The 22,787-nt window shown below is 42.1% G+C and overlaps 1 protein-coding gene across 1 annotated transcript in view; it reads left to right on the forward strand.

The window, feature by feature from the left end:
• Positions 1-8,725: 8,725 nt before the first annotated feature.
• LOC117507066 (E3 ubiquitin-protein ligase MARCH9-like) overlaps positions 8,726-22,787 on the forward strand; it is a 33,078-nt gene continuing 19,016 nt past the window's right edge. The window contains exons 1-2 of the mRNA XM_034166821.1: positions 8,726-9,401; positions 20,698-20,853. Coding sequence (XP_034022712.1) covers positions 9,069-9,401; positions 20,698-20,853 — 489 coding nt within the window. The 5' untranslated portion in view covers positions 8,726-9,068. The remainder of the gene's footprint in view (positions 9,402-20,697; positions 20,854-22,787) is intronic.

Below are 22,787 nucleotides of genomic sequence, written 5' to 3' on the forward strand. Positions count from 1 at the left end.
AGTTATTTTCATTAGTTACTTCATCCAAACCATCAACATGCTTATTAGACCCCATTCCTGCCAGGCTGCTCAAGGAAGTCCTACCATTATTTAATGCTTCAATCTTAAATATGATCAATCTATCTTTGTTAGTTGGTTATGTACCACAGGCCTTTAAGGTGGCAGTAATTAAACCATTACTTAAAAGCCATCACTTGACCCAGCTATCTTAGCTAATTATAGGCCAATCTCCAACCTTCCTTTTCTCTCAAAGATTCTTGAGAGGGTAGTTGTAAAACAGCTAACTGATCACCTGCAGAGGAATGGTCTATTTGAAGAGTTTCAGTCAGGTTTTAGAATTCATCATAGTACAGAAACAGCATTAGTGAAGGTTACAAATGATCTTCTTATGGCTTCGGACAGTGGACTTATCTCTGTGCTTGTTCTGTTGGACCTCAGTGCTGCTTTTGATACTGTTGACCATAAAATTTTATTACAGAGATTAGAGCATGTCATAGGTATTAAAGGCATTAGCTGCGGTGGTTTGAATCATATTTGTCTAATAGATTACAGTTTGTTCATGTAAATGGGGAATCTTCTTCACAGACTAAAGTTAATTATGGAGTTCCACAAGGTTCTGTGCTAGGACCAATTTTATTCACTTTATACATGCTTCCCTTGGGCAGTATTATTAGACGGTATTGCTTAAATTTTCATTGTTACGCAGATGATACCCAGCTTTATCTATCCATGAAGCCAGAGGATACGCACCAATTAGCTAAACTGCAGGATTGTCTTACAGACATAAAGACATGGATGACCTCTAATTTCCTGCTTTTAAACTCAGATAAAACTGAAGTTATTGTACTTGGCCCCACAAATCTTAGAAGCATGGTGTCTAACCAGATCGTTACTCTGGATGGCATTTCCCTGATCTCTAGTAATACTGTGAGAAATCTTGGAGTTATTTTTGATCAGGATATGTCATTCAAAGCGCATATTAAACAAATATGTAGGACTGCCTTTTTGCATTTACGCAATATCTCTAAAATCAGAAAGGTCTTGTCTCAGAGTGATGCTGAAAAACTAATTCATGCATTTGTTTCCTCTAGGCTGGACTATTGTAATTCATTATTATCAGGTTGTCCTAAAAGTTCCCTAAAAAGCCTTAAGTTGGTTCAGAATGCTGCAGCTAGAGTACTGACGGGGACTAGCAGGAGAGAGCATATCTCACCCGTGTTGGCCTCCCTTCATTGGCTTCCTGTTAATGCTAGAATAGAATTTAAAATTCTTCTTCTTACTTATAAGGTTTTGAATAATCAAGTCCCATCTTATCTTAGGGACCTCACAGTACCATATTACCCCATTAGAGCGCTTCGCTCTCAGACTGCGGGCTTACTTGTAGTTCCTAGGGTTTGTAAGAGTAGAATGGGAGGCAGAGCCTTCAGCTTTCAGGCTCCTCTCCTGTGGAACCAGCTCCCAATTCAGATCAGGGAGACAGATACCCTCTCTACTTTTAAGATTAGGCTTAAAACTTTCCTTTTCGCTAAGGCTTATAGTTAGGGCTGGATCGGGTGACCCTGGACCATCCCTTGGTTATGTTGCTTTAGACGTAGACTGTGTTTCATAATTATTGTATGGCCTTGCCTTGCAATGTGGAGCGCCTTGGGGCAACTGTTTGTTGTGATTTGGCGCTATACAAGAAAAAAGTTGATTGATTGATTGAATATGGCAGCGACGTAAGAGAGTTCACTGAGCGTCATTTTTATGTAGACGATGGGCTAAAGTAATTTGTCTCTGAAGCTAAGGAAATAGACGTTCTGCAGAGAACACAAAAGATGCTTGCTCAGTCTAACCTTCCACTCCATAAGATCTTGTCATACAGTCCTGCAATCACCAGTTGCTTCCCAAGTGAAGATCTAGCCACAGGCCTTCAGGGACTCGAACTTAGACAACATTCACCACCCATGCCACACAGCCTTGGGCTGGGCTTGAACCTATCCACTGATCAATTCTCTTTTCAAGTCGAGCTTGGCAATAAACCTTTCACTAAACACGGTGTATTGTCTGTCATAAACAGCTTGTATGACCCGCTTGGCGTTGCTGTGTTTGTCATCACTGAAGGTTGCACCATCCTGAGAGAGATTTCCACGGACATCAATGAGTGGGATGCCCCTCTACCAAAGGAGAAACAGGAAAGGTGGCAACAATGGAAATATTCTCTACAGCACCTTCTACAGCTCAAGATTCCCCACATGTACACATCCATCTCTCTGTCTGAGGCACAAAGAAAGGAAATGCATGTCTTCTGTGATGCATCCACCAAAGCTGTTGGGGCCGTTGCGTACCTGAAACTTACAAATGCTAGTGGACAGAGTGAAGTTGGCTTTCTCTTCGGCAAGGCCAAGTTGTCCCCAAAACCAGATAGCACTATCCCAAGGCTTGAGCTGTGTGCTGCTGTGTTGGCTATAGAGGTGGGTGAAATGGTCCAGGAAGAGCTTGACACTAATATAGACAAGGTAGACTTCTACACAGGCTCTAAAGTAGTGCTTGGCTACATTTTTAATGAAAAGAGACGCTTTTATGTGTACGTTCATAACAGAGTTGAGCGTATCAAGCGTTCTACGCAGACCCACCAATGGCATTATGGGCCTACTCATTTAAACCCAGCTGACCATGCCACACGAGCACTCCCTACTGAGCATCTGGCTTCCTCTACATGGCTCACTGGACCCGCCTTTCTTACTGACACAGGCCAGGGTCAAATCCAGAAAGGGTCTTTTGACCTCATCAAACCCGAAGATGATGCTGAACTGCATGCAGAGATTACATCTTGTGCCACTTCTCTGTCGAAAGGAAAGCTTGGAACTGTAAGGTTTGAGAGATTCTCTAGTTGGAATCATCTGTTAAAGGCCATCGCTAGACTGCCGCACATTGCGAAGTCTTTTAAAAATGCCACAGATAGTACATGTCGTGGATGGCACAAGTGTAACAAACACTTAACTCAAGACCAACTTCAGCAGGCCAAAAACACCATCATTAATGCAGTCCAAAGTGAGGCATATGCCAGCAACTTCAGCCTCATGGTACAGGGCAAGTCCATTCCCAAACAAAGCTCACTTAGCAAGCTAAGCTCTTTCCTAGATGTTAATGCAGTTCTTAGAGTTGGAGGTAGGCTCACTAACACTTAGTTGACAATAGACGAAACACACCCCATTGTCATTCCCAGTAAGCACTACGTAACTTAGCTCATAATCAGACACTTTCATGTACAAGCCTGCCACCAAGGCAGACACTTTGCTGAGGGTGATATCAGAGCTGCAGGTTTTTGGATAGTGGGCGGAAAAAGAGCAATCAGTAGTGTTATCTTCAGTTGTGTCACTTGCCATAGATTGAGAAGCAAGCCACAAGAACAAATCATGTCAGATCTCCCAGAAGACAGAATGTGTGTAGACCCTCCATTTACATGTGTAAGCCTTGATGTTTTTGGCCCATGGCCCGTCTCAGTCAGAAAAACTAGAGGAAGCCAAGCAGAGGCCAAGACATGGGCAGTTATTTTCACATGTATGAGCACTCGGGCTATTCACATTGAAGTAATAGAGTCAATGGACACTTCATCCTTTATTAATGCATTGCACCGCTTTGTGGCTATTTGAGGTGCAGTCAAACTGTTCAGATCTGACTGTGGCACTAACTTTGTGAGTGCTTGCAGCGAACTCCAAATTGACAAAAGGGGCTGCCACAACACTAAACACCTACCTGGGAGACAGTGGTTGCTGTCTGGCCGTTTAGGGGTAGTAGCAGCCTGTTGATTATTAGAAGTGCGCATTTCCCTCCAAGCACCCATAATGGACCACTACATGAGCCGTGTCCCTGGACCTTCCGGCGTTTCTTCTCTTTGAGAAAGCATAATCTGTAAGTTTTTCTAGACTTTTAAATATGTTGGAGCCTAAGAAAGTGAAGTACATGATCCTTCATTTGTTTTTGCATATATTCGACCTCTTATTTGGCAGCGGCTTCCCTGTTAGCTTGTTATCATAGCGGTTAGCATTAGGAATGCTAATGTGTAGCTGTTGCCCTTTCATATGGTCTTTCTTTTGCTATGTTTCTGATCCAGAGGCCATTGTTTACATGAGCTAATTGTAGGTGTAACTTTATTCAGTTTTATTGATATTGAATGCTCTTTATTCGTCCTCTGTATTTCAGTTTTACAATCAACACAAGTGGAAATGTGGTACATCAGTAAACACCACTAAATGGATAAGTCACCTCGGTTCTTACTGAAGCTGCATATGTTTAGCTCTCTGCATAGGCCGAAACAAAGTCATTTTGCCGAGGGCAGAAGATGTGTTGCATAATGAACATCTTACTTTTAAATAATTCTGTGATTGTGTAATGATTTCAACTATCTATAAAGCTATATTGATTAAACAGACTGTGACAATTAAAGTCAGATTTAGTTTATTTCTAATTGACTAAATTCACCAAAAGACAAGAGTATCCTACACCAGCCACTATGCAGGTGCAGACCCCAAGAAGGAAGCTCAGACTCAACACCATTTTTTAAACATACCATCTTGAGATTTTTTTTTTCAATTAAATTTATTTATTTTCATTTATATAGCGCCAAATCACAACAGAGTTGCCTCAAGGCGCTTCACACAAGTAAGGTCTAACCTTACTAACCCCCAGAGCAGCAGTGGTAAGGAAAAACTCCATCTGAGGAGGAACCCTCAAGCAGACCAGACTCAAAGGGGTGACCCTCTGCTTGGGCCATGCTACAGACACAAATTACAGAACAATTCACAAAAAGAATATATAGGAAATGCTGTTAGTGCACAGGACAGGAGGGTCTCCAGCACAAATACCACACTCATCTCTGGATGGAGCTGCAACTTAAACAGAGAAAAAATAGAATCAGGCATCAGAAAGACAAGAAATAAAGTATAATTTGCCAGCATTAAACAAGAAGAAAAACAGGAAATACTAAGGTGCTCACCGGCCACTAGCCCTAAGCTTCACCAAAAGACCCAGAATTTAGGTAAAGTTAAGGCTGTGGCACACTCCGAATAAAATGAATTAAAAGAGTAAAACACGTAGAACTATACTATGCCAGTATGCTAGCCATACGAAAGGGAAAAGAAGTGCATCTTAAGCCTGGACTTGAAAGAGATATGTAAGAATACATGATAAAAATATGAATACAATGCTCAAATACCCACATTGCCTTTTGGGGTGCCGAAAATGGCCTATTTTCATGTTTTCAAAATATTAGCATATTTTTCGCAACTCAACATTTTGCTCCAAACAGACTGATATGATTTCCCTTCATAGATATGCTCTAACACAGTGGTCTCCAAACTATTCCAGAAAGGGCCTAGAGGGTGCAGGTTTTCTTTGCAGCCACTGACTTCAGCAGGTGATTTCACTGATTAACATCCCTTTGAACAGGTGGGATGAGTTCATCAGAGAAATCACCTGCTGAAGTCAGTGGCTGCAAAGAAAACCTGTACCCTCTCTGCCCTTTCTGGAATAGTTTGGAGACCACTGCTCTAACACATCACAAATCATGGTTAAAATAATTTTAAGACCATAGCTGGTATCTTTGACTCATTTCTAAGCAAGCAGATATATGGACGACATGTAAAATTTTGGAATATCTACCATTTTCAGGGCCTTCTGGTAGGCAGATACACACCAGATACACTAAAACTGACTTCATATTCCCACTCTACACCAAACATTAGGCTAGAAAGTGTAGTTTCAAAGCTGGGAAGCTAATGACAGTCTAGTTATAAATGTCTACATTTGGTAGAAATCACAGTTTTCATAAAATGTGGAAAGTCCAAAAAATATTGATTGGGCTGTATCTGCAAAAGTTTTCAAGATTTGGACCTAATATTTGGCATTTCATCATTGCTCTGACAGAGGAACAATATATCAAATTGGCAACTCAGGATCAAGGGGTGACCTGGGAGCCCCTGGGTGACTTAAGATGGAAAGACCCAAATGCAAAACTCACTGACGCGGGCAAGAGAGTTAAAAAAAAAAGGCTTTATCTCCAAGAAACAGGCTAGGATTCACTACACAGGTGGACAGTCAGAGGGGCGCGGTACAGGCAGGTGACAGGATGAGGCAAGGTCAAAAAACAAGCACTGGTCAATGCACAAGGAGACAAAGGTCGTGGCCCAAAGCGAGAGCAAGGTCAAAAACAAAACACGGTCAAAACATAGCAGGGCAAAACAGAGCAAGAACAAAACGGCTGGAACGTGGACTAGAAATCACAACGAACAGGACAAGACATGAGGGACAGTGATGCTTAAATACAAGGCAGGGCAATCATGGTGTGGATGTGAAACAGGTGCATAGAGAGTTCATGAAGGGGGTGTGGTCAGAGGCGACAGGTGAGAGTGACTAACAGAAGCAGACTCAACAGAGTGACTGAAAATCAAACACAAACCAAATGCAATAAAAAATGAAATGCCTAACGCAAAGAAGAAGCAAATATCAAAGACGAAATAAAATACCGACATGCAAAGAACAGAAAGTGATCAACAACAAAATAAAGGCAGAGACCAAACTAGAACTTGATTTAACTGTCAAGCTCAGTGGAAGCGAGGCACAGACAGAGGCAGGACACAAAATGCAGACTCTCAGGCGAGTAACAGGGCTGGATTTTTAATGCAGGGAAGGGTATGCTACATGGAGCAAAGGTAACAGGTAGGGCGAGGCAAAAAGAGGTGGTCAAAAACAAGCAGGGTTCAGTATACAAGCAAGCAGGGTTATCAGGGTTGAGGAAAAAGGCAGAATCCGAAAAGCAAAGCAGGGTCAAAACACAGCTTAGCATCAACAGAAGTGAGACAGAGAGCTGGTGAATGAACAGAGTCAACACATGAGCAAGGCAGGAATGAACAGAAGCAGCTTAAATAAGGAAGGTGGTGATTGGATAATGAGACGCACCTGTGGGAGAAGGATCTGGAAAGGGGCGTGGCAGAAAGATGAGGACAGAGCAGGTGGAAGAGTGTGAGGGAAGGAAAACACAAAGCAGACAGAACTAGAGTGAAGTACTGAAAGATACAAAGACACCAGAGCAAGTGCAAGATAGTGACATGACGTAACAACCAAAGATAAATAAAAAACCAAAGACGGACTAAAATAATAACATGAAAAGAATTGCACAAAGAAACAACTATAAAAACTGAAAAGGGAGCAACCTGGAAAGAACCCACGCAAACACGGGGAAAACATGCAAACTCTACACAGAAAGGCTGGGAAGCGATCCCACAGCCTTCTTGCTCTGAGGCAACAGTGCTAATCACTAATTCACTGTGCCATCCAGCTGCAACATCAGAAAAATTTTTCACATCTTGAAAATCAACAACAAAGTGCTCATATCGTCAATAAAACATGTTAAGTAAACTTAAAAACAGCAGTCAGTGGCGATCTGTGGGGTTAAGGGCTTACCCCCCTCCCCCAAGATCACTGGTGTGATAAAATACGGGAAGGGTCTTGCATAAATACAGGTTTACTGATGAACACTGTTGCATTCAGAATTAGTGACTGTCCTCAGAAGATTTCCAGTGTTTAAAGTAAAAATAGTGTTTTTAAAAAACGATGGCTAGAGTCAGTATTTAGCTTACTGGATTGTCTTAGACTACTTGAAAAATCTTCTGGGGGCCCCCACATTTACCCCATGGCAATAAAAACAAAGTCACAGACGTGTAAAATAAAAGACAAAAAAAAAAAAAAAATCCCACAAAAAGTAATAATAAATGTATAACTACGGTTTAAAACAACAAACTTAAATGACTGTTGTACAACATGAATCCATACTTAGCCCAATACAGCGATAACAGGTAATAGGACATAAATACATTTTCCAATCTGGATGGAATCAAACCATAAATTAGAGCACATAGCTACATTATCATCAAAATATTAAGTGCCTAACACTGCTCCACAGCTTGGATTCTTGGTTGTGTTACAGTCCTTTATGACGCTATAGGTGTCGGTGAGACTGCCCTATGGGTCACGTGGTCTGTGCGTCACATGAATATCAAACACCTAACAGCAGCCTCCCCTGATTTGTGTTCTGCGTGATTAAATCTGCGCTCTGTAACCAACCACACAGATTAAGAAGATTTCATCTGAATTCCTGCAAAGCCGATAAAAATCAAGTCTGCACATCCTGCAGATTTATGAGGAATCGGATCATGCTGCTGGAGCCACAGCACAGCCTGAGGTGTGAGGTGACATTTTATTGGAGAACTTGCTTTGATTTGAAAAAGCTGACGTGATCAGGTTTTTTTTTAGGAGCCGGGAGGGAAAGTTGCAGTGTGCTGCTGTGGGCTCGCTGTTTGGCTCCTCCTGGTTTGTGGCGCAGAGATGATTGGGGAAAGGAACAAAATTTAAGTTATCACCAAGTGGATTTTTCCTTCCTTTTTTTATTTAATCTGCAATGGCTGGATTGTAACTTTGTCCCGTGTCGGCTGTGCTCGGGGGTAAAGGTTTGGGACAAAGGAGGCTCGGTGACAGCGAGGGAGCGCGCGACCGTCGGCGCTTTGACGGAAGGATGCTGAGACAACAAAGGACACCCACGTCACCTCGTGGAATGACTTCCCCTACTAGGTGAACGAGAAACTCAATAATAAATCCGATCTGATCCGATGGTTAAGTGGATTTAATGTCACACCTCCTCACCTCAAGTGGACTGGATGTGCAGGAGCGAGAGGATAGAACCAAGCTGCTCTGACTTTAATGTCGCGGATGAATCCTGAAAGAAGAAGCAGGAGAAAAAAACACGCTCCAATCCATGAAAAATAACGCTTCCCTATTGGCTGGATCACCGTGCACATGCTGTAACAACAGGATATGCACGAGCTATGGGCTGATCTATTAGCCTATCATGTTTTTCGCATGCATTTTGACAAACACATGAGATGTGGTCACTCCATCATTGATAAAATCAACAGTTCTGTTTAATATTTCGTGGTTGTGTTGGTGATGGATCAGCCTCCGCGCTCAGAGAGGAGCTGACGGCTCCTTTGTGTCCCTGCACACTTTCACCTGTGTAGTAAAGCCTCTGAAGAATGTTCAAGTATCGGATCCGGATGTTTTTCAATGAACTGAAAGTGTTGCTGTTGATGCGCTCTGGATCAAGCAGGAGGACTGACGCCGAGCAGGACGTGCGGACCGGGATGCGAGGGCTCGGTTTAGGAGGTTGTGGCTGGCCGCCGTTGAACTGCTCTCACCGGGACGATGAGGAGGAATATTACGGCACTGACCCCCGGCCCCGGAGCCTGGCGTTTGAAGACAAAGAGCCCAAAGCGCACGGAGGCCTGGACGCCGCGTCCCTCCCGAGTCTGTGTGAGAGCGGGACGCGCTCCCCGCAGTGCCGCATCTGCTTCCAGGGACCAGAGAAGGTAAACTTGCAATGAAGGCTGTACATCCCAGAGCCGGGTCAGAGCAGCGTTGCTCACGGGCACGTCAGCAGGGATAAGCGTGGGGGAACCACGTGGTGTTCAGCTGGAGGAGGGTCAACGAGTTCAGTATTAATATTTGAGTTGAATTAAGCAAAGACATGCAAGCTACATGGAAATTTAATAGAGCTTCTTCAAACCATGTTTTCATCTGGAAAAGTCCAAGATTTACTAAAATAGCTTGCAAGAAAATGTACATTTTATATGACCAGTATATGCTTTATTGCTAACATCCTTATTATTTAACCCTCAAGCCACCAAGTGGGGTCATTTCTGACCCCAGGCATATATTTTTGTGCACCTTTTTCTCCATTTTAATTGGCAAAAAGTTTCGTACCATGAATTTGTCAGTCTGTTTATCCTGCATTTGTTCATAGATTTTTTTGTGGCATGTATAATCCAAACTTGTGCGGGGTCACTTGACCCCAGGAAAATCTATGAGATTTTCGACATCGTAGCTTCAGATGGTATTGTTATTTGCCAACTTGTAATCATATTTTCAACCCAGTCTCACGGCACGTTGTGATTCAGCAGCGCGAAATATACATTAATCAATTGGTTCATCTTATTGTCAGGAAAAGTGCAAAATTTTCATCATGGGAGCACAAATTTATTCTCATTCATTACTTGATGGGGGGGGGGGGGGTCTAGAAGTGCAAAATTTAGAGGTGATGGTGGTTGAGGATCCTCGGTTCAAAACCCAGCCAGACTGGAAAATCACTAAGGGCCCTTGGGCAAGGTCCTCAATCCCCGAGTTGCTCCCGGTGTGTAGTGAACATCTTGCATGGCAGCACCTGACACAGCTGTGTGAGTGTGAATGGGTGAATGTGAGGCATAATTGTAAAGCTCTTTGAGCTTCAAACGCTCTATAAATGCAGTCCATTTTACAGCTGCACAGCATTGAGACTGATTCTTGATGCCTAGAGTGAGGATGAAAAGGATGATGGACAAATAATCATTTATATGTATAGACGTATTCCAATATAAAGTCAAAGGGGTCATAAATAACCCCACTCAGTCATATTAGTCACTAAAATAGCTTGCTCACTTGAGGGTTAATATATTACCATGTTGGTGATGATAATGTGGGTTGTTACCAAATGGTTGTGCAAACTTTGTTTGTTGTGCAAACAGAATATTTTAGTGACAGATTTGAGGTTGAACTCAAAGGCAGAGACAGAAAACATACAAAATGAAGAGCCTGCTGATTGTTCATTTCAGCTGACGTGGGCAGCTGAAGGTCTAAAATAATAATCGTTCCAAACAAATAAAGGAATAAAGGAGACAAATTCAAAGGTGAAAGTGTAAATTCAAAATGATAATGCAGAAAGACAGTCTGCCATCAGATCAATATGGATGTCTGCTGAGAGAATCAAAGTACAGGTGTGTGGATCAGCAGGAAATGCTGACCACATGTGGACAGGTGAGGAAATGCAGTTTCTGATCAAAAGACAGAAAACGGTGCAAAATAAAAAATAGATTTATTAATGAATTCATCTCAACTGACAGAACAATCAGCAACTGATACTGATCTGAAAGCAGCTTGTTCAGGCAAAAAAAAAGTTTTAGAAAAAGCATGAGGAACTGGTGATGTCATTACACTGATATGTTCATTGTCTGATTAACAAAGATCATGTTCATGGTGATGATGATGATTGTTTTTGTCAGCAGGGTTCATTCAAACCTTCTGCCTTCAGGATGTACACCCAAAGTAACTCCAACAGATCATTTAAGTGGCAACTGAACAAAAAAAATGTTTTTGAAAGAAAGTATTTTACAATAAGATATATGTCCAATAAGTATGTACATTTTAGTGAAAAATGAACTTGGAAAGCACAAAATTTTAAGCGTCTTGGAAAGTTTGTATCCAGCCTCCAGATGTTCAGCTAATTAAGGACTCTGACATCAACTCAAGACAGAGAGACACAAAGACAGAAATTATAGCAAAAAATGCAAAAACATGGACATTCCAAATGCCTTCTCTCATACTGACAGCTAAAACATATACCAGATGTCCTGATATTTAATTTTTATTTATTTATTTTTTGAAGGTGGGTGAAAACTGGGAAGCAATGGATGTCAATTATCCAATGATGGCAATAAATATCACCAAATTCTCTCTCTCTGTATTGTGTGTGTGTGTGTGTGTGTGTGTGTGTGTGTGTGTGTGTGTGTGTGTGTGTGTGTGTGTGTGTGTGTGTGTGTGTGTGTGTGTGTGTATATTTATATAACGGCTGAGTGGATCCTTGTCATTTGATTGGTGCTTTGTATGTCACATGACATGGATTAATTCATCCCATTTGTGTTGCATTGCATTCAGAGTGTGGTTTGGTTCCATTTAGAGTGCAAATTTGGGCTGCTACACACACACACACACAAAATCCACTCCGCTGTAAGCCGTCTGGATGTTTACATGAAATGCTGATGTGATTTTTGGCTGGACTGAGAAACTACACAAAGTCTTTTTTTTATGGAAGTCCGAAGTCAGTGCACTGCATCACTGGACTACACATCACAGTGGAACACCAAAATATAAGTCCCTTTTCTGTTGTTTACAAATTAATAAAATATCAAATGACAATGATCTATTTTAGTCGTTATATAAAATAAATAATGAATGTTTTCACATTCTTTCACTGGTACGAATATTTAATTCGGTGAACGCTGGAACAAACCATTCAACTCGGCTTTGCCTCGTTGAATGGTTTGTTCTAGCTTTCACCTCATGAAATATTCGTACCATTGAACTCATTAACATTCATTATTTGTATAATATATCCATTTTCTATACCCGCTTACTCCAGTTACAGGGGGCTGGAGCCTATCTTAGTAGTCATAGGACATCAGGCGGGGTACATGCTGGACAGGATGCCAGTCTGTCTCAGGGCATACACACACACACCCACAGACACACACACACACACACACACACACACACACACACATATATATAATAATAATAATAATAATAATAAAAAAATTTATTTATAATGCACTTTACATTTGACACCAAATCCCAAAGTGCTACAGTATAAAACAGAAGAACACAAAAGACTATAAATCAATGTAAAAACAAAACAGTAGCAATAAAATCAAAATAAGAGCAATAAAACAGTTGCAATTATTTAGCTAAAAGCTAGAGTAAAAAGGTAGGTTTTGAGACCTTTTTTAAAAGCATCCACCGTCTGTGGAGCCCTGAGATGGTCTGGGAGGGCATTCCATAGACGGGGAGCAGCCACTGAGAAGGCCCTATCACCCATGGTCTTGAGCCGTGTCCTGGGCACGGCTAGACAGTGCTGTTGGCCTGACTGGGTCCTAGTGGAAGTGTGTGGTGTGAGCAGTTCAGTGAGGTAAGTGGGGGCCGCACCGTGAAGACAGTGATGAGTGTGCAGGAGGACTTTGTATTGAATACGGCAGTGAATGGGGAGCCAGTGGAGGGAGAAAAGAATGGGGTGATGTGCTCGTGCCTGCGCAGGACCCTGGCAGCGCTGTTTTGGACATACTGGAGCTTTTGAATGCTCCTGCCAGAGATCCCGATGAGTCCAGCCTGGAGGAGACAAAGGCATGGACGAGCTTCTCTTCTCAAAGTATAGGTCCTTTTATTTTTTTCAAAAACTATATGGCTTTCATTCATATGTTTGTACGTCAGACATGCTTGAACCCTCGTGCGCATGCGTGAGTTTTTCCACGCCTGTCGGTGACGTCATTCGCCTGTGAGCACGCCTTGGGAAGGACTGGTCCTGTTGTGAAAGTGTAGGAACACGGACCCACAACAGGGGGCGCAAATGAACGGACAATGGAGGAGTCAAATAACACTGTTTTTACTGTTGTGAAACAGGCACAACAAACACAACCGATTACAATATTGAGACTGAGTTCAATTACAACGGTGTCGTGTGGGCAGGCTCGACGATAGGAGACGTCTGTCCAAGTCGAACCGGAACCAACCCGATTTCCTCTGCCACCGAACCCCGGGAATACTGGAGCCGCCAAGTCCCGAATTCCCAGGTGGCCACTGCCTCCGTTCGTCGGATCCGGTACTGCTGGCAAGGAACAGAAACAGTCAGGTGTGGATGCGGCTGCACCCAGCAACATGGAGGGTGGAGAGTCCACCTCCACCTCTCGTCAACAACAATCAAGAAGTGTAGGAAGGTGAGTACTTATCCAAATGTTGTCCGGTAGTCAGCTGTCCTACAAATAATCAACAAGAATTACAACTATAGTCACACGTATGTTTGGGCGGAGATTGTTACCTCTTTGATAAGGCGATATCTCAGCAAATGAGGTGGAGATGCCGTCCTGCTGATATACCTCCCTGTTGATTGGGATCAGCTGTCTCCAGTGATGGGTGACAGCTGTCATCCTGGCTGCTCCTGTAAGGCGGCAGCGCCCTCCGGTGCCTGGAGCCCGCACTCCAGGCAGGGCGCCCTCTAGTGGTGGTGGACCAGCAGTACCTCCTCATCAGCGGCCCACACAACAGGTCCAGCCCCCTCGTCGGAATTCCTTTGTCTGAGAAGTTGCTGAGAGACTGGCGCTTTGTTTGATCAAAATGTTTTCAAAACCTGTGAGCCACATCGAAGTGGACACGGTTCGAAAAATTCAGCTGGTTTTCGGTGAAAATTTTAACGGCTGATGAGAGATTTTGAAGTGATTCTGTCACTTTAAGGACTTCCCACGGAGCGGGACGTCGCGCAGCACTCCCAGGTGCCGTCGTCAGCCTGTTTCAAGCTGAAAACCTCCACATTTAAGCCTCTGTTGACCTGGGACGTCGTGAGAGAACAGAGAAGTTTCAGAAGAAGTCAGTTTCAGCATTTTATCCGGATATTCCACTGTTAAAGGAGATTTTTTTAATGAAAGACGTGCGGGCGGATTCGCACGTCGGCTTGCAGCCGCCGCGATGCGCCACCACAGGAAAAACACCTCCGTGTTGATAACCATTTGTAAAATCCAGGCGGCTTTTGATGGCTTTCAGTGGAGTATCTGAGAAATTGTTTAACAGTTGGGCATGTTCCAACTTGTCCTTAAGGCTTTCAACGGAGGTGTTTTTCCTGTTGCGCCGTGCTGCGCCGGCTGCAAGCTGACGTGTGAATCACCTCCAAAATTTAATGGAGTCTTCCATGGCCTAATATGTACATGTGGTGAAATTTTTTTGTCAAAATCTGTGCAGTAGTTTTGACATAATCTTGCTAACAGACAGACAGACAAATAAATAATTATTTTGTGGTCTGGACATATCTTTTTCATTCTGTTAAATTTTATGTTTATTTTATTTTTTTTTTCCCTCCAGAGCTATCAAGTCTATGCACGGTTTTCTCAGGCATTTGCACTGAAATACTTGCACTCATTGTACTTGTTACAATGACAATAAAGAATCTGTATGTGTAGTGTTTTAGTAAAGTACCACTGATTCCTCTTGTCTTTTCTTTAGTCTTGCAAAATGCACAAGGTGTAGTTTGTCTCTTTTGGGCTCCTTTATCAACATGGATACCTCGATGAGGTAGCCCACTCCCATATAGATATGAAAGGCTTATTCTAAGTTTATGAGAACACATTGCATTGTTTCATTGTTGCAGGTCATCCATTTCTGCTAAGAAACTCTCCTAAATCCTACACACTGCAACTTTAAAGCAAATGTTCATATTGTATGTTCATAATAAACACATATTTATTTTTGGATGTGTTTCATGGATGAACGTTGGTGGACATTGGAATTTAATATTGAAAATCCCATTTGGTATGACACCAAAATTGAATGGAGGTTCCAATTTTATGCCTGTTTGTCTTCCAGTTATCAGTCAGAAAGCAAGTGCCAAAAAGCAATGACAAATTGTGCATAGCAAAGATAACCAATGTGCTGTGAAATTTATTTAAAAAAGAATTTAGAACCGAAAAAGAAAAGAAAAAATCCTGACAACACCACAAAAAACACCTTTGATTCAAGTGCATGAACTAAAAACATGCTCCTGAGATTTGATCACATCTAATTTAAATTATGAAAAAACACTTCTAACAGGTTAAATTGAGTGGAATTGAAAACTAGTGTTGGCAGAGGTTTGTGCTCTATGAGTGCGCTGTTCCAGTTTTGCATTTGGCTAGGGTCAGTGTCACTACTGGTACTATGCTGCAGTACTTGGACCCTACAGAGGTTGCACTGGTAGTCCAACTCCTACAGGATGGCACATCAATACATGCCATTGCCAGAAGGTCTTGCTGTGTCTCCCAGCATGGAGGAGATCCCAGGACATAGAAGGTCCTCAACCCGTCAACAGGAAAGGCATCTGCTCCTTCGTGTAAGGAGGAACAGGTTGAGCACTGCTGGAGCCCTCATGCGGGCTACTGGTGTGAATGTCTCTGATCAGACAATCACAAACAGACTTCATGAGGGTGGCCTGAGGGTCCCATGTCCTGTAGTGGGCCCTGTGTTCATTGACTGGCACCGTGGACCTCAGTTCCTGGAGGATTATTAATTGATACCATTGACTGTCCCCCAATGCTCACCTGACCTAAATCCAATGGAACACCTCTGGGACATTATGTTTCAGTCCACCCAACACCACCAGGTTGCACCTCAGTTTAGTTTATTCACACACACATTATCAACTTAAAATACAGTATATATATGTATAGTAGACACATTCACAATGACTGGATATGTGAAAGGGTCACCCCAAGGAAGCTATTTAAAGGTTTCCAAACTGTCCAGGAGCTAAGTGATGTCCTGGTCTAGATCTGGGAGGAGATCCCCCCTGGACACCATCTGTCATGTCATTAGGAGCATGCCCCAACATTGTCAGGCATGCAAAGAAGCACGTGGGAGCCATACAAACTACTGAGTACCATTTTGAGTTGCTGCAATGAAATTTTGGCAAAATGAATAAGCCTGTTGCATAATTTTTTCTGCTTTGATTTTTGGGTGTCTTTGAATTCAGCAGTCTGGAGTTTGACAGTTTTCATTTCCATCAAACAATGTGGGATCCTTTCATCTCTAACACATTACCCAGTCCATATTGCATTTTGGTGAGGGTGGAATTGTGTTATGTGTCGGACGCAGCCCGGAGAACCGACCAGCGTTTGAAGGACCCAGTATAAAATAAGCAGAGCACGGTACAAAGGATAACAGAGTTTAATGAACATAACAGTGATGTGAAAAAATATAAAAGTGCGCGGTCTGGCGTGGTGGTTTTGCGGTGCGCTCCCAGCAGCGCCAACGGTCCGGGCTACGACTAGTTCGGACCCAAGGACCCCGCCGACACCCCCCAGGTGGCCGCGACAAACCGAGTCTGTGAAAGAAGAAATCATCATGTGAGTCCACACTCTACACACAGAGGGACCGCTCAAAGGTGTACAAACAGCAAACACTTCCTGGCTTAATTACTAATCAGCTTCCCACCCTGCAGGCATGGAACATCCAGTTCACAAAACTCCACAGCAGTGGAAGCTGATTAAACGACTACATACAGCTCAATAAAATAAGGTGTGAGGGACACCACATTTACTGACTGTAAAAATGTTAGTCACAAAATCTAATGTACCTCAGGAAGTGTGCTGACGAGCGTGAGACCTTACCCTCTCCTCTTTCACAGACCATGCATCAAACCTGGACGTTCTCTGCATCCACTGATGATGAGATGGCTCTCGAGACGACGATCTCACCCGTCTGGTCACAAGGTCGAGTTTCTGGCAAATACTGTGTACTCCAGTCTTAAATGCCACCATGTTCCAATCCATGTAGATGCACCACAGCTGTGAGTCCTGACGAGCCGCAGGTGATCAGCCTCAGGTGATCAGGGTGAGGTCCTGATAAACTCAGCTACACAGCCACTCAGTCCCAAATGCAAGCCACCTGGAAGGAAAAACAAAAGACAGGACAGAAAACAGAAACAAAAGGCAGCCAGGCCCCCCCAGCCATACAACAGTATTGTGTGTGAAGGGGAATATACTGCACATAGTGCATGGAGTCTACTCCATTTAGTTTGCACCAAGCCAAAAATAAGTTGAAATTCTGTCCCAATCTAGTGACTGATTTGTTTAATTCCACACTTATGTACACAATGAAAAAAAGTCAACACACTGCACTCAGATTGGCCTTCAAAACACAAAACTGCCATTTTGAAAACAGTGTAGAACTAGCTTCAGTGTTGTCATGGATACTTCATGTCACACTCTTGAGCTCAATAACCATAGGAGGCAGTGAAAACATCATGACAATGCTACACGTAGTGTAATTTATATGGACCCAAAGTTGATCATTATTACCAACTAGCATAAAATCAATCATGTTTAACACGTAGCAACTGGGGTCATGTAACGTTAAATGAAATCAATATTCCAGTCAAGGGATCCCAAGGCTGTCCCCTGAAATTTAAACTATGATGATGCTATAATTCTGCTGGAGGATGTAACAATGCAGGGAGCTCCAGAGGTGAAGGGGAAGGGAATCACTTGCATTTTGGTAATATTTAGCAGGGTTCTTGCCAGTGCAGTTGAGTGTAGGGGCCCCTGTGCTGTGATTTGGATCCCCTATGCTGTGATTTAACCAGCATAAGGGGGCTTTTCTGTTTTGTTTTGTTTTTTTTTTTTCTTTTTTAAAGGACACGTTTCCACGTTATTTAATGTCCCAGTTAGAAACACAAAGTGGCCCTCAAAATACAGGAAATAGTGTTTCAAAGGGTTATAAATTTCAAAATTTTTTCAAGGGGATACCCCCAGACCCTCCTACAGTGCTCACGCCTGCAGCACTTGTCACGCAACTATGCCCCACTAAGTTCCCCCCTATGCTGTGAAAAAAGCCTGGTGAGAACCCTGTAAGTGGGACAGTGTGGCATCAGATAACATCAATATTCCATTGAAGGGAACCTGTCATCTGGATTTATCAATCCAGTCAGACCATCTAGTACTGTATGTACACATCAACTGTACAACTACTATAAACTAAAATGTTCTTTAAGTTGCATCTTGAATGGTGATACAGACAAGTGCATTTGATTTCTTTATGCGATGCGTGATTGAACAAAGCAGTACTTGTAACCCATGAGGAAATGACATATTCCAGATTTTCAGGATTGATGCAACAAAACAGGAGGAGAAAGACAAGGCAGTTGGATTCAGCACTCCTCTCTCGAGGCCGAGTACATTCATGATGATATGAGCTCAGTGATGACTACTACAGCAGATTGCAAAAAATAGCTGCTTGGTAAGCGGAATAATATTCATAACAGGCCAAGATGAAAGTGAAGCTGGGCAATGCAGAAAACTTTGCATCTGCTGTGGAGAGGCTGTCAGAACACACAAAGCACGTGGAGAGAAAAGACAATACAAAAGACTGCTGACAATTAAACGTTGTGAGGCGACACTGATGTGAGCACTGGCAGAATGTGATGCAAATTTATGAATGACAAAGATTGAACAGAGCAATATGATTGTTTGTAATAAGTGGTGTATAACGTCTCATATTACTGCACATTAGCATTATGCTAAGTGCATGAAGGCAGGACTTTCAGTGGACACAATAATCAGATATACAGTATAGTGTTAGATATATTTTTGTGTTTATTTGTTATTTTGTTTTCTTTGCTATTTGTTTTGTATTAAGTGGCTATATTCTTAGTTTGATATACTTTTATTCTGATATTTGTCTAAATGTGCATGTCGAACTGGGTTGAACCAGTTTTACCACTTAGAACAAGAGATTCAAGTTACAGTATAAATCATATGTCCCGTTATCATGTGCAGGACCTCTCCTGAATGCCCACGGTGACCAATAAGGGAAGGATTTTGTGAAATAAGACCCGCCTTTGTCATGTTGTGCTTTATAAAAACTATTTTAGTCCATTGTTTGGGGTTCTGAATGTATGGATCTCCTCAGAGAGAGAAGTTCTTCAGAATCCAGGCCTGGTTTTCCACTCTGACTTTGAATAAATTTAAAAGTGCAAAATAGTTTGACTTTGTAGTTGGAAGGGACAGTATTACAGTAAGAACCGGGTAGAATTAACAGTAGCTCACAGTGTGAAATATAACAGAATTATGTTGTGTCATGGATGTCCAACTCTATTGACATTATCTCCAAAGGTCTACAGAAATCGGCAATGATGAGAACAGCATTGTAGGAGTGTTTTGGCCCCTCAGGTTCAATAACAAAATGGTAAAGTTGATGCAAGTTAACTGGATATGAAATGCGAGACGTGCATGCTTCATTTTACATGCAATACACCCAAAACCATATTTGTAAATGAAGGTTAACTGACAACGTCCATAAAATGTCACTGCCCTGATGTGTTATTAGAATGCGTACGCACAACACGAACATTTAGTTTTCATATAGCTGAATAAACATCCACAAACTCTAAGGCACAATGGTACCTTTTGCTTTTGTTAAAGGAATATAGGCTTTTATTGCTGTTTTGAGTAAATCAATTTTCCTGTTTAAATTTTAGCTGAGAGGCTAAATTATAACGAGTCATATTTATTGTAGAACAGCTGACTGTAGGATAGGAGTTTGATTACCAATATATAATCATTCCAGGTGTGTACTTCACACTGCCAAGAAATTATGTAAATGGGTGATGCAAATGAAGTGTGCCTAGGCTGGGAACCTGGCATCCCACCAGGGGGAGTCATAGACTCTCATCTACTCCTATTATAGTATCTATCGGACCTGATGCCAGTATGCCTTACATACAGTAGGATTTAATTCTTCTTCATATTTACAGCACTTTGGAAACATTGAAATCTTGTATTAATAAACAGTAATTGTGTGAAAACATAATTACTGTTGATGATCAATAAATGGTAAGTGTTTGCATTTCTGCAGAGCTTTCTGATGCGGTCACTCAGAGTGCTTTATAACAATGCCTGACACACACACACACACACACACACACACACACACACACACACACACACACACACACACACACACACACACAGAGAGAGAGACCAGGGTTTAGCTAAATCATACCCACTGATTAATACATCTAAACTGATCAACACAGTCATTAATGCTAGCAAATGTATGACACATGGAACAGGCCATAGTGAAAAACGTATTTTCATTCTGAATGTTTTTACTTAACAGACTGTAGTTCAGTAGATAAATACTAACACCGTCATTGTGAGACTTTGTTTTCATTGTCACCTTTCTAAAATTAAATCTTGTAACCATCACATAAAATAAAACAGAAATAATCAATAACATTTGTCTTGCATTTTTCTACGCTGTCGTACCTGTTGTGTTCTGCAGGGAGAGCTGTTGAGCCCGTGTCGCTGTGATGGTTCTGTGCGCTGCACACATCAGTCCTGTCTGATCCGCTGGATCAGTGAAAGAGGATCCTGGAGCTGTGAGCTGTGCTACTTCAAGTACCAGGTCCTGGCCATCAGTACCAAAAACCCTTTGCAGGTAAAAGTCCCCCTGAGCCCCTCCAATAGTTTCATCTTTAGTTGGGGACAGTTGTAACTAATTTTCTCTGCACTGGTTCAAAAATACAACAGTAATTCCAACCTTTAGGCATGTTTCATGCCAGATGGGCTTCATGTGCATGCCGGCTGCATACCATGTTGATTTTTATTTTGACGGCTGTGTGGTAATAGGTTACAGCTTGCACACCAGCAGCAGCACCAGGAATGTCCCAGATGTCACGACTCTCTCGAGATTCAGAGTGGTGTCTGATTTTCACAAGTGAAGTAAGCTGAGTGGTTCACAGCAAAATGATCTGTAGGAGGTCATATTGACATCATACCAATAACATTAAATAATTAATACCTTTTACTGTAGTTTCTGTCCCTAGAGTAGAGGTCACAGACATGAAAAATGTTAGAATAATGTTTTTTCCAGCGATTGAAAAAAATAACTGCTATCCAGTTATAAGAACTCAATGTTCTGGGCTTCACGTTTCCAAACACTCCTCAACGATACCCAGAAAGAATTCAATGACCCACAGGATCTGTATCTAAAAAAGGAAAAACTGTTGGTTTAGATGTTATGTTTATATGTATTTATTTATTTATATTTTTATTATATGTATTCTACCAAGTGGTTTGTGCACTTGGTTTCAGTGTGTGTGTGTGTGTGTGTGTGTATGTTCTAACATGTTCAGCTCAAGTGTATGCTCATGGAGATGCTGTCCAGTGACCTTATGTAAACTCAGTCAATGAGCCAATGCAAAAAAAAAAAAAAAATGCTTTTAACACCCTGTAAAATCACTTCCAAAAAACAGGCCACAGAAGCGGGGTGGGGGTGCATTGTCGAATGTAGCAGCACTGCAAAAGTAGTATATTACAAATGCTAAAGACAGGTGACACTCTGATTGACAACACGTCCTCGAGTAACGTTGTTGTCTGTCATTTGGCTGCCGCTGGTTGTTCAGGTTCACCACAGTGGATCCAGTACGGATCCATATTGGGATTTGACACAGGTTTTTCTTTTTTTTTTCTACTCCAGATGTCCTTCCTGATCCACCTCCTCTGCTCTTGATTAATAAAGACAATAAATCCAGCTCTTTTAGACCCAGCTTTGTGTTCAGTTTACATGCCATTTTGATAGGAAATACACCCCCCGAATGTTCCCCAAAAGCATTTCTGTTATATATTTGCGCCACACCATCAATGTAGGACCCATTGCCTTTAGTCACGGGCAATTTTGGTGCCAAATATAAGTTCATCCAATCAGGGTGTCATCTTTTATTCCCTTTTAAACCGCTGTGCACCAGGTGAAACCAAATGAGAGATGTGAAAGGATTTGTGGTGAGAAAATGGACCTGCACCTACAGAGCAAAGCATAATGCTGGAAGTTGCTATGACACTAGGATGTGTGTGAATGTTGTGTCTTTAAAATCTTCTGTATCCACTATGAGTGACCACTATGGCTGGATATTCACATGCAAATTCCTGAAATTGTCAAAGTGCAGAGACATATGGACTGCACTGCTTTCTAAATTAACAACTGCTCAGTGTGTCTTAGCTGGAATTTTGCTTTTGTGCATGCTGGCGCAGTTTTGGTGAGCTTATTTTTTTCTTTTAAGGTTGGAGTGTGCAATTAGTGTGTGTAATGTGTTCAAAGCAGGGGTTGTTATGCTTATTAGAGGTGTATTATCTGCAGGCTACATTTTTATGTTGCCTGCAGATAATACTGCAGTATTCTTGTCACTGTAAAACGCCCACTCAGACTGAAAATAAATGTCAACTGGTCACTTTTCGTTTGTCTCTTGTAGATAATGTGACCAAGGGGTGACGATGGCCCCAGCCATGCTTGACAGCATTGTAAACAATGCCATGCGAGCACCCTCTGCTAGACAAGCTATTTAACAACACCATTTCCAACAGCTAAAGTGTTTT

Source organism: Thalassophryne amazonica, chromosome 3 (assembly GCF_902500255.1).
Source record: "Thalassophryne amazonica chromosome 3, fThaAma1.1, whole genome shotgun sequence".
NCBI classification, from domain to species: domain Eukaryota; kingdom Metazoa; phylum Chordata; class Actinopteri; order Batrachoidiformes; family Batrachoididae; genus Thalassophryne; species Thalassophryne amazonica.